Source organism: Alosa pseudoharengus, unplaced genomic scaffold (assembly GCF_046254945.1).
Source record: "Alosa pseudoharengus isolate Yale_2024_CS ecotype anadromous, Long Island Sound unplaced genomic scaffold, YU_APseudo_1.1 YU_APseudo_1.1_scf_1, whole genome shotgun sequence".
NCBI lineage: Eukaryota > Metazoa > Chordata > Actinopteri > Clupeiformes > Clupeidae > Alosa > Alosa pseudoharengus.
In genome coordinates this window covers 8935767-8949856 of record NW_027468564.1, presented here as the reverse complement: position 1 = coordinate 8949856, position 14090 = coordinate 8935767, and the positions used below count along the sequence as shown (strand labels likewise).

Here is a 14090-nt window from a genome sequence, read left to right as displayed (position 1 = left end):
TCGGCAGAAATGGCACAAACTGCTGTTGACACAAACAACCACAAGGTGTCACTTGGGAGTTCTGCCACTACTACTTTTGATGCAACTTGACTTACTGCTTCCATGACGCAGTTTCCAAGTCAGTCCAAGTCAGTAGAACAATCAGAGACAGTTGAGCCATTACCAAACATATATGATAATACAATAGTGTGAGTTTATATATCGCCAGCCGATTTTGCCGGGGCTTCAGCCCCGAATGTTTCGAGTGTAGCCTCGAATGTATTTTGCAAAGTTGACTAACAAATATACCATTATTCGAATCATGCATTGGAACTGTGAGAAGAGGTGGACCTATTTGTCAAATATAAAAGCAGGACACGGGTTTCCTCTCACTCTCCTTCATGCAGCAGAACTAACTTGAACGTTACCTTAGGCTACATAATTTGAAATGTAGGCTGATTAGACCGCGCGCACGCATGAGAGAGAGACAGTCAGTTCCAGGGTTGGGCATGTCATTGTTTGCATTACCTATTTAGTATAAGAAAGTTATAAGGAAATCATAAAGGCAACAAGGCAGGGGCGCCAGAACGAGTTTCAAAGTGCAGCCCAAAATCGTGTGCGCTGTATTTTCTCTTTCTTGCGCAAACAAAATGTGTGCAAATAGCCTGCGTAATTCTGCTTCATAAAGTTGAACAAACGCATGTGGTAATTTTATAGATAAATAGAAATAGCCTACTGCCATGCAGTTTATGGGGTAGGCTAACTTGGAGTGAACTTACACATGGGAGATTCTTTCTCTAGTCGTAGCTGAGCAGAGTTGGGTGTAAGTGTCATTAATCACGTTACAGTTCCTACAGTGTGCGAGCAAAGATATTCAGAATTCTGGGAGGGTGACAAGAATATTGCCAAAGAATTCATCGGAGTAGGCTGTTTGTTACCTTACTACTGAGTGGAAAACAGTGCACAACTAACTAGCTAATGACTAGTCTGATGTCAATCACACCACGAATTGCAAAAAATATGTTAGGCTATAGGCTACAAGCTAGGACTGCCACTGTTTTCAGTGGGAAGAAGAGCATCTAGTATAATTAATTGCAGAAGGAACGCAACTCGCAAGCGCTTCACTCAAAGCAGTTAAATGTTTTGCAAGTTGTGTGCGTGTCATCATTCAACATTGTGAAGGAGGGTGCGTGAGCTGGGCAGCGCTTCCATAAAGGTCTCTTTTAAAATGTCCTGTTACAATTGCAGCTGCTTCCGATTGTTGAATATTATTATATTATTGATATTGTGTCCTGTTGCTGTAAAGGACGAGCCCAATTGCCTATTTCTCAGTTGTGTAATAAAAGCTGTATCATCATGCAGTGGTCGAAGTTTGCCAGGGCAGATAAACATAGTTGTAAAGGGCATGAATAAAAAAGGCAAAAAATGTCCTTTGCCGAACCCAAAATTAAAATAAGAATTTTATCTTAACGAAACAACTCTAAATATCAGAGTGGGATAGGTTGGGATATTGTATAAATTTCACTTAAATTGCAACCGCAACATGCCTGATTGCTGTTCAAGCACTTTTTGCGTTTGAATGTAGCACGAAAAAATGTTTAAACAGCTGGACAAATGATTTAGCAAATTGATTATAGCCTGTAGGCCTACACCAGCAATTGTTGAACATTTACCTGTACAGGACATTGACAGTAGCCCAGCCTAACAAGCAGATGTTGCAAAAGACATCAAAAGTAAATCAGAAATAAATAATGTAATCTGTCACTTTATTTAACAAACTGCAAGCAACAAGAGGATTGAGTTCGCTGTGAGGCCAAACCCAAGAGCAGAGCCTATCTGTTAAGGCAGTCGATAGGCTATATGGTAACGAGCTGTGTGCGCCTGGAAAGACGATAGAAGATGCTTTCTGAATAGCACAATTGTTCTTCCCAATCGTTTCCATAAAATGGGCTAAGTCAAAGACAGAAAACTAAGTCTTATAATGACATAATGGTATAGTCTTTTATCTATTTAGGATGTGCGGGTGAGGGATAAGGCTTTCATGGTGGACCACGCACTTTTTCTTGTGTCAGGAACTCTGCACATAGGCTTAGTCCGTCCATAGCCCAGCTCCAGTGAAAACGGCTCTGGTCATCCCATACCCTCCCCCCACGTCCTGTAGCCTACCATTATGAAGACCTGCAGGGAGTAAAACGACTTGTTGCCGTTTTGGGACATTAAGCTTTTTCACGTTAAGCCCCCCTCCCCCACCCCACTTCTTTCACAAGCAGTGGGGTGCGCGGTGCACAAAGTAGCCTAACACTTTTTGGCTTTGGCCAAATATTTCTAAAATCATTTGAGTTTCACTAGTCATATGTTTTAACAAGCAACACTTGTTTGGAACTAATAACAGACGTGTGTCGAAAATTGACTTTATTTTCCATACGGAAACAAAACATATGCAGAGTCTAACCAAGGTCAATCTTGCCAAGAAAAGCCCTCAAACCTGAAAACACATGAGGCAAAAGTGCAAAACATCACAAAACTAACTAAACTAACACGCGCATATTTTTGTATTGCAATCATTGTAGCCTACAGTTGTAACAGCGCGTCACAACTAACCCCGCTGGGTCACGTTTCTTTTAACTCATTGAATGCCAAGCTGTTTTCGGGAGCTTTGTCCTAGAGTGCCAGCAATCTAGACCATTGCTGATGATTTGTGTACAGCCACAGCATATTCTGTGTTATAGCTATGAACACGTACAATAGCTCGATTAAAAGGTGAGACTTTAAGCTCTCAGTGCGTGCAAACCGTGTATTTCTACACGCCTCCGTTCCTGAGAAATCCCAAGCCAACCAGTGGCTAGTTTTCATCAAAATCGCTTTTTTTTTTCTAGAAATGGAGATAAACGTCTTTCATGAAATATGAAGTGTTGCCTGTTACTTACTCGTGTAAACATTCCGGGAAGTGATCAGTGAGACCTGGCGAGACTGCCACCTCGTGATAGACCCACGAAAATGGCCTGGTTTTGACCTGACGTGCATGCGTCACTGATTCGACCCAAAGCGGCAACCGAGTTATGATAAAATGTCCAGATAAAATGTCCAGATTGTCCGTTTTCATGAGTTTCACGATCGTCATATAGTTCATTTCTATTCATCACAGAGTTCCCAAAATCACATATAAGGTGTATTAGAGTGTCTAGTTTCGTAATTTAAAAAAAAAGCTAAAAACGTAATATTACGTTTTTGGCACTCAACGCATGGGAAGGAAAAACGTAATATTACGTTTTTGGCACTCAATGAGTTAAGATAGATTGCTCCTGCTATGTGTTGACTACATGTTTTAAAACGGTGTTCATTTTTAGCCTACAAGACGATTATTAGTCAGTGAGCTGCACCCACAACTCAATCGAAAGACAAGTAGCCTACCACCTATTTACTTTGATGCCTTCAAAAGACGTTTTGCTGTAGATCTACGTGAAAGCACGTCCATACTGACTGAAAATTTGTGGAACACCGTCTCATAGTAATGTGGTTAACTGACCAAGCATGCCCGATCAACCATCTGCAACTAGGAAAAAAGTCCATGTTACATTTAACCCCGCGTTACTTTGTGCCCCGCGCTGCTCCCCTGCAGCTTTCTGAAGCGGTGTTTCTGAAGCTAATGTAACAACAAATACCATTGACGTGAAAAAGCTTAACGTAGCTTATGTCCCAAAACGGCAACAAGTCGTTTTACTCCCCGTATGCGCTCATCATAAAGAATGTTTAACGTGGATAACAATAGCCCTAGGCCTAATAATGGTTGGAATGGAAAGATGCAAGTTAGGCCTATGTTTTTAAAGTTAGTTTATTTGTCCTTACATAGGAAATTTGTTTTCACATACCATACAAGCCTCACAGACATGAAATACATAGATACACACAGTTACGGTTCTTCACCCACCACCCTGTTACCACATACCCCACCCACATACAGTAGATGTTAACAGCACATATACAGCACATATATCACAACAGCACATATACAGCACATATACATCACATTACACAGATACAAACAGGAAAAACCATCACCAGTTGGCATTACAGAGGAATGGGGGCGGCACAGTGATCCATCACCGCTGTGTGTTGTTCAGTGCTGCTATTGCAGAGGGCACAAAGCTTTTCCCAAAGCGTACTCGCTTCCACCCCATAGCCCTGTCTCTGCGTCTTGATGGAAGCAGAATGAAGAAGGGATTGAGGGGGTGGGTGGGGTCATGAGCGATGGTCTGTGCTCTGTTCTTGGTGAATTTACTGTTGAGATCTGATAGATTAGGGGTGGGGAGGCCTATTGCTTTGGCTGCAGTATGAGTGATGTGTGTGAGTCTGTTTCTGTTGGCAGCAGTTAGCATGTTGAAAAAGCAGGGAAGGCAGTAGAAGAGGATGGGCTGGACTATGCTTTTGTACAGAAGGAGCAGGTGACAGGGGGCAACAGAAAGTGATCTGAGCTTACGGATGGCATAGAGTCTCTGTTGACTGCATTTTTGTATGTCATAAACAAATGCTCCTGTTACCCCGCAGAAGTTGCAAAGTAGCCTACACCCAGAAAAACTGTTTGCTACTGGGATAAGTTTAGTTAATTTACTGGGCTAATGACTCATCGCAGAGTCGCAGAGGTATCGAATGTCTGTAGTAGGCTACAACTTTGATTCAATAAAAAAGATTTCTAAAGGAAAACTGTTGCATTATTACACCTACCTAGATTCAAACTCAGAACTGCCTGAAAGTTGCAGACCTGTTCTGGAAATATGTGCATTAACCCACTCGACCGTCAGACAACGCTAGCTACTTCGAGTAGGCCTATTGGGTAGGACTGTAGCCTACACTGGTTGCTGTGGCACAGTCTTGAGTGACCGAATTCGTTTTCCTTTGTCATATGAATGCTGTCATTTTGTTAACATTACTGTTAAGGAGATGCTGTAGGCAAAGGCTATATTTCAACCTCGTTAGTGTAGTAAAAAAAATCAGAACTATTCATGAGGTTTCTGGGCAGCATATTTATGTTCTGTTAGCAAGCGAACTTCTCATGACTGCCGACAAAGTAGCCTACTGCCAGCTGACGAAGCTCTCATTTTAAAACATTACTGAGAGACAGGCACTGTACAATCAAGAAATCTTGCCACTGAATCCAAAACTATGTTTAACATTATGTACAAAGCTTATAGGCTACAGTGGACTAGCATGTTGCAGGGGCTGCTAAAAACACAGAGAAACAAACACACTGAAAACTCAAGGGCCAGTCACAGCCCTTGCTGTCGAACGCTCCGTCCGGTTCGACCGCGGAACGCCACAGCGGACTATGCTGCTCCCAAGCGGCTGCAGTTGTACTTACATTTCACCTAGCTGCGTGAATCACCTTGATCGTGAATGAGGTGTACATTTTTAACCAGTACCCAGTGCTGTACAGTGGTGCTCGGGGAGTGAGGGGTTAGGTGTCTTGCTCAAGGGCAGAGCATGGCTCAACCACTGCCCCCACCCACATTTTTCCTACTAGTCGGGAATCGAACTGGCAACCCTTCGGTTACAAGCCTGAAGCCCTAACCAGCAGGCCATGACTGAGCCCCCCAATCCCCCCCCCCCCCCCAACCTGAACCGTCGCACCGAAGATGAAGAATTGTTATGTTATGTTGGTCTCAAGGGCCCACATCAACCTAGCCCATAATCACTCATTTGTGATGTGTACCCGCCCCCCCCCCCCCAATATTTCATGTGTATGATTGCAGGTATATTTTTTGTTGTTTTTTTTTTTGGGGGGGGGGGGGGTAATTAGAGGCCTGGGCCACGCATGATGCATACTGGAATACAACCCTACGTCCCTGGCCCTGTCAGTTGCTTTGGAAAAAGTCTATACGAAGGAGGTGGCCATCAAGGCTGTGGTCTCTGCAGATCACCAGGCCCTCACTCTCTCCATCACCAATGTGTGTGCGGCATTGAGCAGGACTAATGCACGTAAGGCTGCTGGTCCTGATGGTATCCCCGGACGCATACTCAGGGCCTGTGGTGTGCAGCTGACTGAGGTTTGGACTGCCATATTTAATCTGTCACTAGCCCAGGCGGCTGTCCCCGCATGCTTTAAAACCACCTCCATTGTGCCGGTGCCAAAACACTCCACTGCAACAAGCCTTAATGACTTCCATCCAGTTGCACTCGCCTACCGTCAGAACAGGAGCACAGAGGATGCCATCTCTACGGCACTTCACTCTCCCCTGTCCCACCTTGACAATACCAATACCTATGTGAGAATGCTGTTCATTGACTTTAGTTCAGCATTCAACACCATCATCCCCTTTCAAACTGATCACCAAACTCAATGAACTGGGCATCAATACCTCCCTCTGTAACTTGATTCTGGACTTCCTAACCAACAGACCTCAGTCTGTTAGGTTAGATAATCACACCTCCTCAACCATCATCCTGAACACCAGTGTACCACAGGGATGTGTGCTGAGCCCTCTCCTCTAGTCCCTCTTCACCTACGACTGTACACCTGTACATGGCTCTAAACCATTGTCAAGTTTGCAGACGACACTACTGTGATTGGTCTCATCAGCAATAATGATGAAACGGCCTACAAGGATGAGGACTAGCACCTTACATTGTGGTGCACTGACAACAACCTGGCTCTCAACACCAAAAAGACCAAAGAGCTCATTGTGGACTTCAGGAAGTTTAAAGCTGGCACACACACCCCATTCTCATCAACGGGACTGTGGTGGAGCGTGTCACCAGCTTCAAGTTCCTGGGTGTCCACATCTCTTAGGACCTCTCTTGGACCCTCAACACCTCTACCCTGATCAAAAAGGCTCACCAGCATCTTTTCTTTTTGACCACCTGTCTCCCCAGATCCTGGTGAGCTTCTACCGCTGCACCATCGAGAGCATCCTCACCAACTGTGTCACAGTTTGGTATGGAAACTGCTCTGTCCACGACCGAAAAGCACTGCAGAGGGTGGTGAAAACTGGCCAACGCATAACCGGTTCCTCACTTCCCTCCATTGAGGCCATCCAGGGCAAGCGACCAGGCACGCAGCATCTGTTCTCACCCCAACCACAGACTGTTCTCCCCACTACCCTCTGGGAGTTATTACAGGTCTTTCCGCACCCGAGCCAGCAGGTTCAGAGGAAGCTTCTTTCCTGCGGCTGTAAACCTTACTGAACTCTAACTCTGCCACAACCCCCCCCCCCCCCACTATTTTGGACTTGAGACTTTGAATAAACGACAATTCCGACTGCAAGGTCTCAATTTTAAATGAGCGATATGCTCATTTGGTCCCGAATTTAAGGACGATTCAGAATGCCACACAGCTACAGACAATGGTTGGCAGACAGAGCGAGATGTCACTCATGCTGCCTACCAGAGACTGCTTTTAAGTCACATTGTTGCAAATTTCATATGATGATGCATCATTCCACAAAAATGGTTTGTCTTCTCTATCATAAAGTTATTCAATTGGCTTAACAATAAACATATAGCCTTAACTCAAAATTGCTGTTAGGCTTATCATTTTGATCTGTCACATGCAGCAATGCCTAAACTCTGCTCACTGCACATGTATTAAAGTCTAATGTGTTATAATATAATAATAATTCAATAATGTTCATTACATTATTGAATGCTTATCTGGAATGATGCTTTTCCATATCATCTTATTTTTAATGCATGCCTACCTGCAGGCATGCAATTGGGCTATGGATTTTCTACAGGAATAGCATGTTTGAACGGGCACTGTAAGTTTAAACTGCTCACAATGTGGTTTATGGCAATGTGGTTATAACAAAACAAAGATTTTATTCTTATTCTTTCTATTCTATACATTATTTTATTTCCTAAACAAAAAAATGATGTATATGAAGAGCCTTTCATTAGGAATGTATGTAATTAGGCCTATTCAAATACATAATGCTCCACCTTGATTAGAACCTTGTGATACAATGAAGCAATCGGGGGCAGTCGTGGCCTAATGGTTAGGGCTTCGGGCTTGTAACTGGAGGGTTGCCGGTTCGATCCCCAACCAGCAGGAATGGCTGAAGTGCCCTTGAGCAAAGCATCTAACACCTCACTGATTGCCGACCACCGCTTTAGCAAGGCAGCTTACTGCTCCAGGTTAGTGTGATTCACCTCACTGTGTGCTCTGTGTGTTCACTAATTCACAGACGGGATAAATGCAGAGACCAAATCCCTTCTATGCCCAAGTATACTTGGCCAAGAAACCTGATTTACATTTACATTATGGGAGAACATTTTTACATTGTGTTTAATAAATGACTATCGCCCGAAAATATTGAAATCGGTAGGTTATCAGCCTTCAAAATCCCATATCAATCAGGCTCTATAGGAGATGGAGACAATTGACATACACACACACACACACATGTACACACACACAGAGACACACATACAGGCAGACACACACACACACACACACACACACACACACACACACACACAAGTTGAAAGAGTAGGGGTGGAGTAGGAGATGAAGACAAATTGACAAGTGGGAGAAGATTTACAGAACTGAGCGGCGGTCATATTTTGTACCGCTATGCGGTACATCTAGTTAAACACTTTCTAGTTCAGCTCACTGGATTTCTGTAGAGTTCAGTATAGAAAACTGAGATGTCAGAAGCTTTGTGCTTTGTGTTAAGTAAACCATTGTGGTGTTGCCTGGGTGAACTTAAATTTGCTCTGCTGGTCAGTCTGGAACGGATCCCAGATTGACGCCCATTTCTGAATTGTCCGCCTTAGGGGTAACACTTTACAATAAGGTACAAAATTAAGCATTAGTTAAGTATTAGTTAAGCATTAACAAACACTTAATTTATCATTATTAAATACAGTATGTTTTCAACATTACTTAAGGATTAACACATGTGCTTTTCCTCATTAATAGAGTCTTATTTAGTAGGTGTTATCAGTGTTTTCCTTTGTTATAAATTATGAATTCCTAAGATACAGACTACTGTAAACTAATTCATGATTCCTTATGTTTACTTACTGAACACATGATGAATTCATAATGGGCTAGAGATTATGTTAATGTTACTTTAAGTGAATACCTCACTTATTTCATTGGCATTTCAATGTTATTTAGACTTCATCATATAGTTTGTTTTCACACATCAAAAAAATAGTTCAATTTTCAATAGACAGCGTCTTGGTTGCCACACAACCAACATTCCAGATCCCTCTCCAACGGTTGTGGTTTTTCGTGTCTTCGTTGAACGACATTGTGAAATAAGGACAGCCGTTTTCATCCTGTTTTAAAATGAACGAGTCAAGCTGAAATGATTGAGCCCAAAGTCCGGCATAGCCACTGATCCCCTATAGCTCCCCTTTGGTTGTTCTAATTGTGGCATAACATTCTTGCAGTAGGCCTAGCCTGTTGCACCGAGAACGGATTTGGCGATGGTTTTCAAATTAATGTTTCTCTTTGTTTCAGATAGCCAGGTGTTAAAACAGTTAACGGCCCATGACTTTTGCTTAATGGTTTTAATTTCGTGCCAGCATTTTTTGATACAGTCCAGTTTGTCTGTGTTAAGATGCACCTGGATGAAGATGCACTCTCTTCCCGCTTGACTGTCTGTTCCTCCTCGTCATCTGACATTTCATATATTAACTCAAACGTTATTTTAGGGAAATCGATGTCCATTTTTTTCTCCAATTGTCAAGACTACTCACTTTTTTAAATTATGAGAACTTTCATTTTAAATGAACGGTTATTGATACATTGTGTCAAAGTTTTATAGAATCTAGAATCTAGATTATAACATTGTATCGCAAAGTGATTTATTATTAGCTGTACAAACTCTGAGTTGAAATGTCCAGGGATATTCCAACTCATGGAACGTCTCTCGGCCAATCATAAATAAATAAATACCTTAAACTTCAAATAATAGCCAAGTCCCAACTAGACGCCTGTCTCTAACACCTGGCGTGGCTACAGGTTTGGGTTAAAGGCCGGTTTCCAATAGAGGCCTGGTCTGTTTTTTTAGTGTCGGGTTGTATTTAATCATCTAAAACCCGTCAGATCATCTGTTTAAAGCCCAATTCACACCAAAGATTTGTAATGACACGAAACCGTTGCAGAAAGGAGTTGCAGCGGTGTGAATTAGATGTTGCACGTCATTGCAAGCCATCGCAAAGCCTTCACCATGTCTGGTCACAGATGCAAGGTTTTTAGAATGCTGCATCAAGTTGCTGGTTAATAGAATGTTGCAGCTCATCTCGTCTTTGCGATTTGGGCTTAAGTATGGTGCAGACTGCACGATTAGATGGCATTAAAAGACTGTGGTGGGGAAAAGCTAGAGTTCCAAATTGTATAGCTGTCTTCAATATGAACTTTGCCTATATGTCCGACTTTTTGTGGAAATTCTTTTGCGAAAATTTGCGGATAGGCCAAAGGTAAGCTTGTTTTTATGCTGGCAACAAAATAAAAGGGTTCGCGAGCGTTATTCTTTATTCAAAATGCGTACTGCCATGGCAATAACGAGAAAGAAGTCAGAAAAGGAATTTACCTTAGACTAGGCTATATACTGAAATAGGTCAATGATATAAAGTCAAGTGCGCTTCTATGGGACTGCTGTGTGCGCGCAGTTTTTATTGATGAGTCGGAGTGGCAAGTGCTGGGCATAGTTGCAGGGGAATGTGGCTGCCCAAGGCATTATAAAACTTCTCACTCTTAGGCCTACTCATACACCGCGCTGAAATTGCATATTTAGCTGTCTAAATTTGAATCATATGCTGGGGGAGAAATCATCGGACATCCATTATTTTGTTATTTAGCACCCCTGGTCAAAAATATGTTCCTGCGCGCCTGGAAGTAGGCTATGATTTGAAATGTAGACTGTTGTCAAGTTTGCCAAATAAAATACGGGAGAAGTGATATGGTTCATGCTCTCTCATGCTGTTTTATTCTTGCCGAAAAGGAGGGGGAATGAAACATTACACTCGTTCCACTTTTGCATAAATAATTCCTGAACGGTTTTGGTCAGGACTGATAATGCAACTGTATTTGACAAAGGACCGATATAGCCTAGGTAATTTGCTAGTGACAAAATATGAGCTTTCATATGTGATATGATCTCTTTGCAAATTACGTTTGATTAAAACGTGTTTCATCTGTTCTGGCTATCCCTGCTATTTGGATCTTACTGTATCTCACTCAATGAACAACATCTCAACATTAAATGAATGATGATCCGTAATTGTCATCAGATAGCCTAGTCATATCGGTGGACATTCAGTGAGTTTGAAATAATTAATTCGATAATATTTTCCATCTTTGCAGAGGAAAAGTTTTGTGTAAAGAGAATTAAAGGCCTGTCTCATATAGATGCCTGAACTTATTTGCGTTCAAACTAGGACCATTGACAAAATAACCTGTAATTGGTAAATGGTGCATACACTATTTCCTTAATTTTGTTTTTGTGATGCCTAACAATTATATGTGTCTGTGTGTGTGTGTGTGTGTGTGTGTGTGTGTCCAGATTAAACATTGTAGTTTTAATTTGGGAGTTCCTGAATACTGCATCTTCCCAGTGAAGAACTACCATGATGAGAATTGCCTGAACAACGACATGGACGTGCTGCTGCTGTCTGCACTGACAAACATCCTGAACTTCGCCAACGACCACGTGGCAGAGATGAAAGAAAAAGAGGGTTGAGAGTCTTATTTAGAAATGATTACTTCACTTTCGATATGATTTTGAAAAGCCTTTGTTTTGATTATTTCTCTCTTTCTCTCTTCTCTCACACGCTCCGATATCACTTTACTGGACCACTTCACTTGGTTAAACTTTAATCTACACATTTTTTTTCACTGCATAAAATCAATGTTTAATATGATATGCCAATAGTAAGATGTGTCTGTATTATAAATAAATAAGCCAAATCTTTTTTACAATGATTTGTATACATTCTATCATATATTATATAATGAGACTCTAATAACAGGGTTTTTTACCAGGTGATGGAAGACACTCTTTTCTAATTTGAACGGTCAGGTCAATGAATCAATAGGTGATTAATGGTTTTCTGCAGAGTTGCGCAGATCTAGCTGAATCTTACAATACAATTATGTTCAGCCATATCTACACAATGCTGGCAGAAGTCACTGATTTGACATTACCGGAACACAAAGCAAGGCAATTTACTTCCTTATCTTCCTTCCAGATACATGTCTTGTTATAACCTCTCTGTATACATTCAAATTTATAATACTTCTGTTTGTCTGTAGGGACCCCACGCTAACATTCACCAAACGGCATTGCGTTAATATGTTGACTAACGTCACCGTTAACTAGCATGCTCACTTGATTTGACTAATCCATCAGCTGTTTTCCACAGAAAAAAAAAATTGTAGAACAGGTGAAGCTACAGCGATGGTAGACAGTGTATAAATGCAAAACTTGGTCCACCAACTATGGGCTTGTGATGACAAAGTTTAGGGGAGGGGAGGAGGTGTTGTGGGTCAGGGGATGAAGGGTTGGGGGTCAGGGGAGGAGGTAGAAGTGTTGGGGAGGAGGTGGAGGTATTGAGGTCAGGTGGGAGTAGCCCTAGGCCAAGTTTACTCGGTCCGCATCCAGACCCAAACAACATCCAATACAGATCGTCACCTAGATCATCACTATGCTGATCTACTCAACCAACCACCCAACCAATCGCAACCTACACAAAATGTGACCCTGCACGGCGAAACCAGTCGTTTTGGTAAAATGTACAAAATTAAGTTAATGTGCTCACATGATCAGCCATTGACTAAGCTTTCCAACGATATGTATATAGGGTATTGCAAAAAGTATCGCTAAGATAACCGCATCCAAAGTTGGCATGCTTCTCCTGTCACGATACGCTAGAAGAGGAGAAAATCACCTTTTTAAGTAAATTGAGACTTCCTACCTTGGCTTTGTGCTGGGCCGAGGTGTCATCCGCCCTCAAGTAGGGAAGGTGGAGGCCATCATGGCTGCAGAGCGACCAACCACCAAGAAACAGGTGCGGTCCTTTTTAGGGCTGGTGGGTTGGTACAGACGTTTTATTCCAAACTTTTCTGAGAAAGCTGTTGTGCTGACAGAGCTGACCCGCAAATGTCAGCCAAATAAGGTTGAATGGACTGAGGAGTGTGAGGCAACTTTTAAAGACTTGAAGGACTCCTTATGCAAGGAGCCTGTGCTCCTCAGCCCAGACTTTGAGAAACTTTTTACAGTGCAGACTGATGCCTCAGAGAGAGGGTTGGGTGCTGTTCTGTTGCAGGGGGACAATGGACAACTCCAGCCTGTGGCTTACTTTAGCCGTAAGCTGCTACCGAGGGAATGCAACTACTCCACGGTGGAGAAGGAGTGTCTGGCTATTAAGTGGGCATTGGACTCCTTCAGATACTATTTGCTGGGGCGCAAATTTGTCCTAGAGACTGATCACCGAGCATTGTCTTGGCTGGGACAAATGAGGGATTCCAATGCAAGGATCACACAGTGGTTCTTGGCAGTTCAGCCATTTGACTTTGATGTTTTGTACAGGGCTGGAAAGTTGAACTGTACAGCGGACTTCCTGTCTAGGATGCCACAGGGGGCATCTCCAGAAGGGGGGGGAAATTTCACGGACTGAGCCGTGACGTGCTCACGCAGCGTGCAGCCAGCCAAACGCCGGCGCTAACATTCAAACTGTCCTGCCGCTGTTCTCCGTGTAATATCACTGTCATTACTGTTTGCTCTGTTGTATTCCTGGTTCACTATTCACAATGTCATTTACCACCGTTCGCCATAAATGCCAGCTAGCATACATTGAGCGTGTCTCATTTCAGGGGCTACATGGTTCTACAAGGCCAGATTCGTAGACCGGTTGCGTCATAGTAGCGCGACTAGTGCTGTCCCATTTCGTGGGCTCCTTCGAATTCGGCCGACAAATCCACCCTTCTTTTCCCCGAAACGGAGTGCGCATCGGGTGTATGCTTCGCGGCCTACCTGGTCCCCCAAGATTCGATACGTTTATGACGTTTCATTCAAGACATGGCGAGACATCGGCAGAGCCTACACATGTAAACATTTAATAAACGGTTTAATAACATTTCAATTAAATGATCGGGTTTCAATGTG

General features: G+C 42.7%; 1 protein-coding gene across 1 annotated transcript in view; it reads left to right on the top strand.

The window, feature by feature from the left end:
* The window catches only part of LOC143136988 (interferon-induced protein 44-like), a 28142-nt gene extending 16234 nt beyond the window's left edge, over positions 1-11908 (top strand). Inside the window, exon 8 of the mRNA XM_076297551.1 lies at positions 11490-11908. Within this exon, the coding sequence (XP_076153666.1) occupies positions 11490-11666 (177 nt within the window). The 3' untranslated portion in view covers positions 11667-11908. The remainder of the gene's footprint in view (positions 1-11489) is intronic.
* Positions 11909-14090: the final 2182 nt, after the last annotated feature.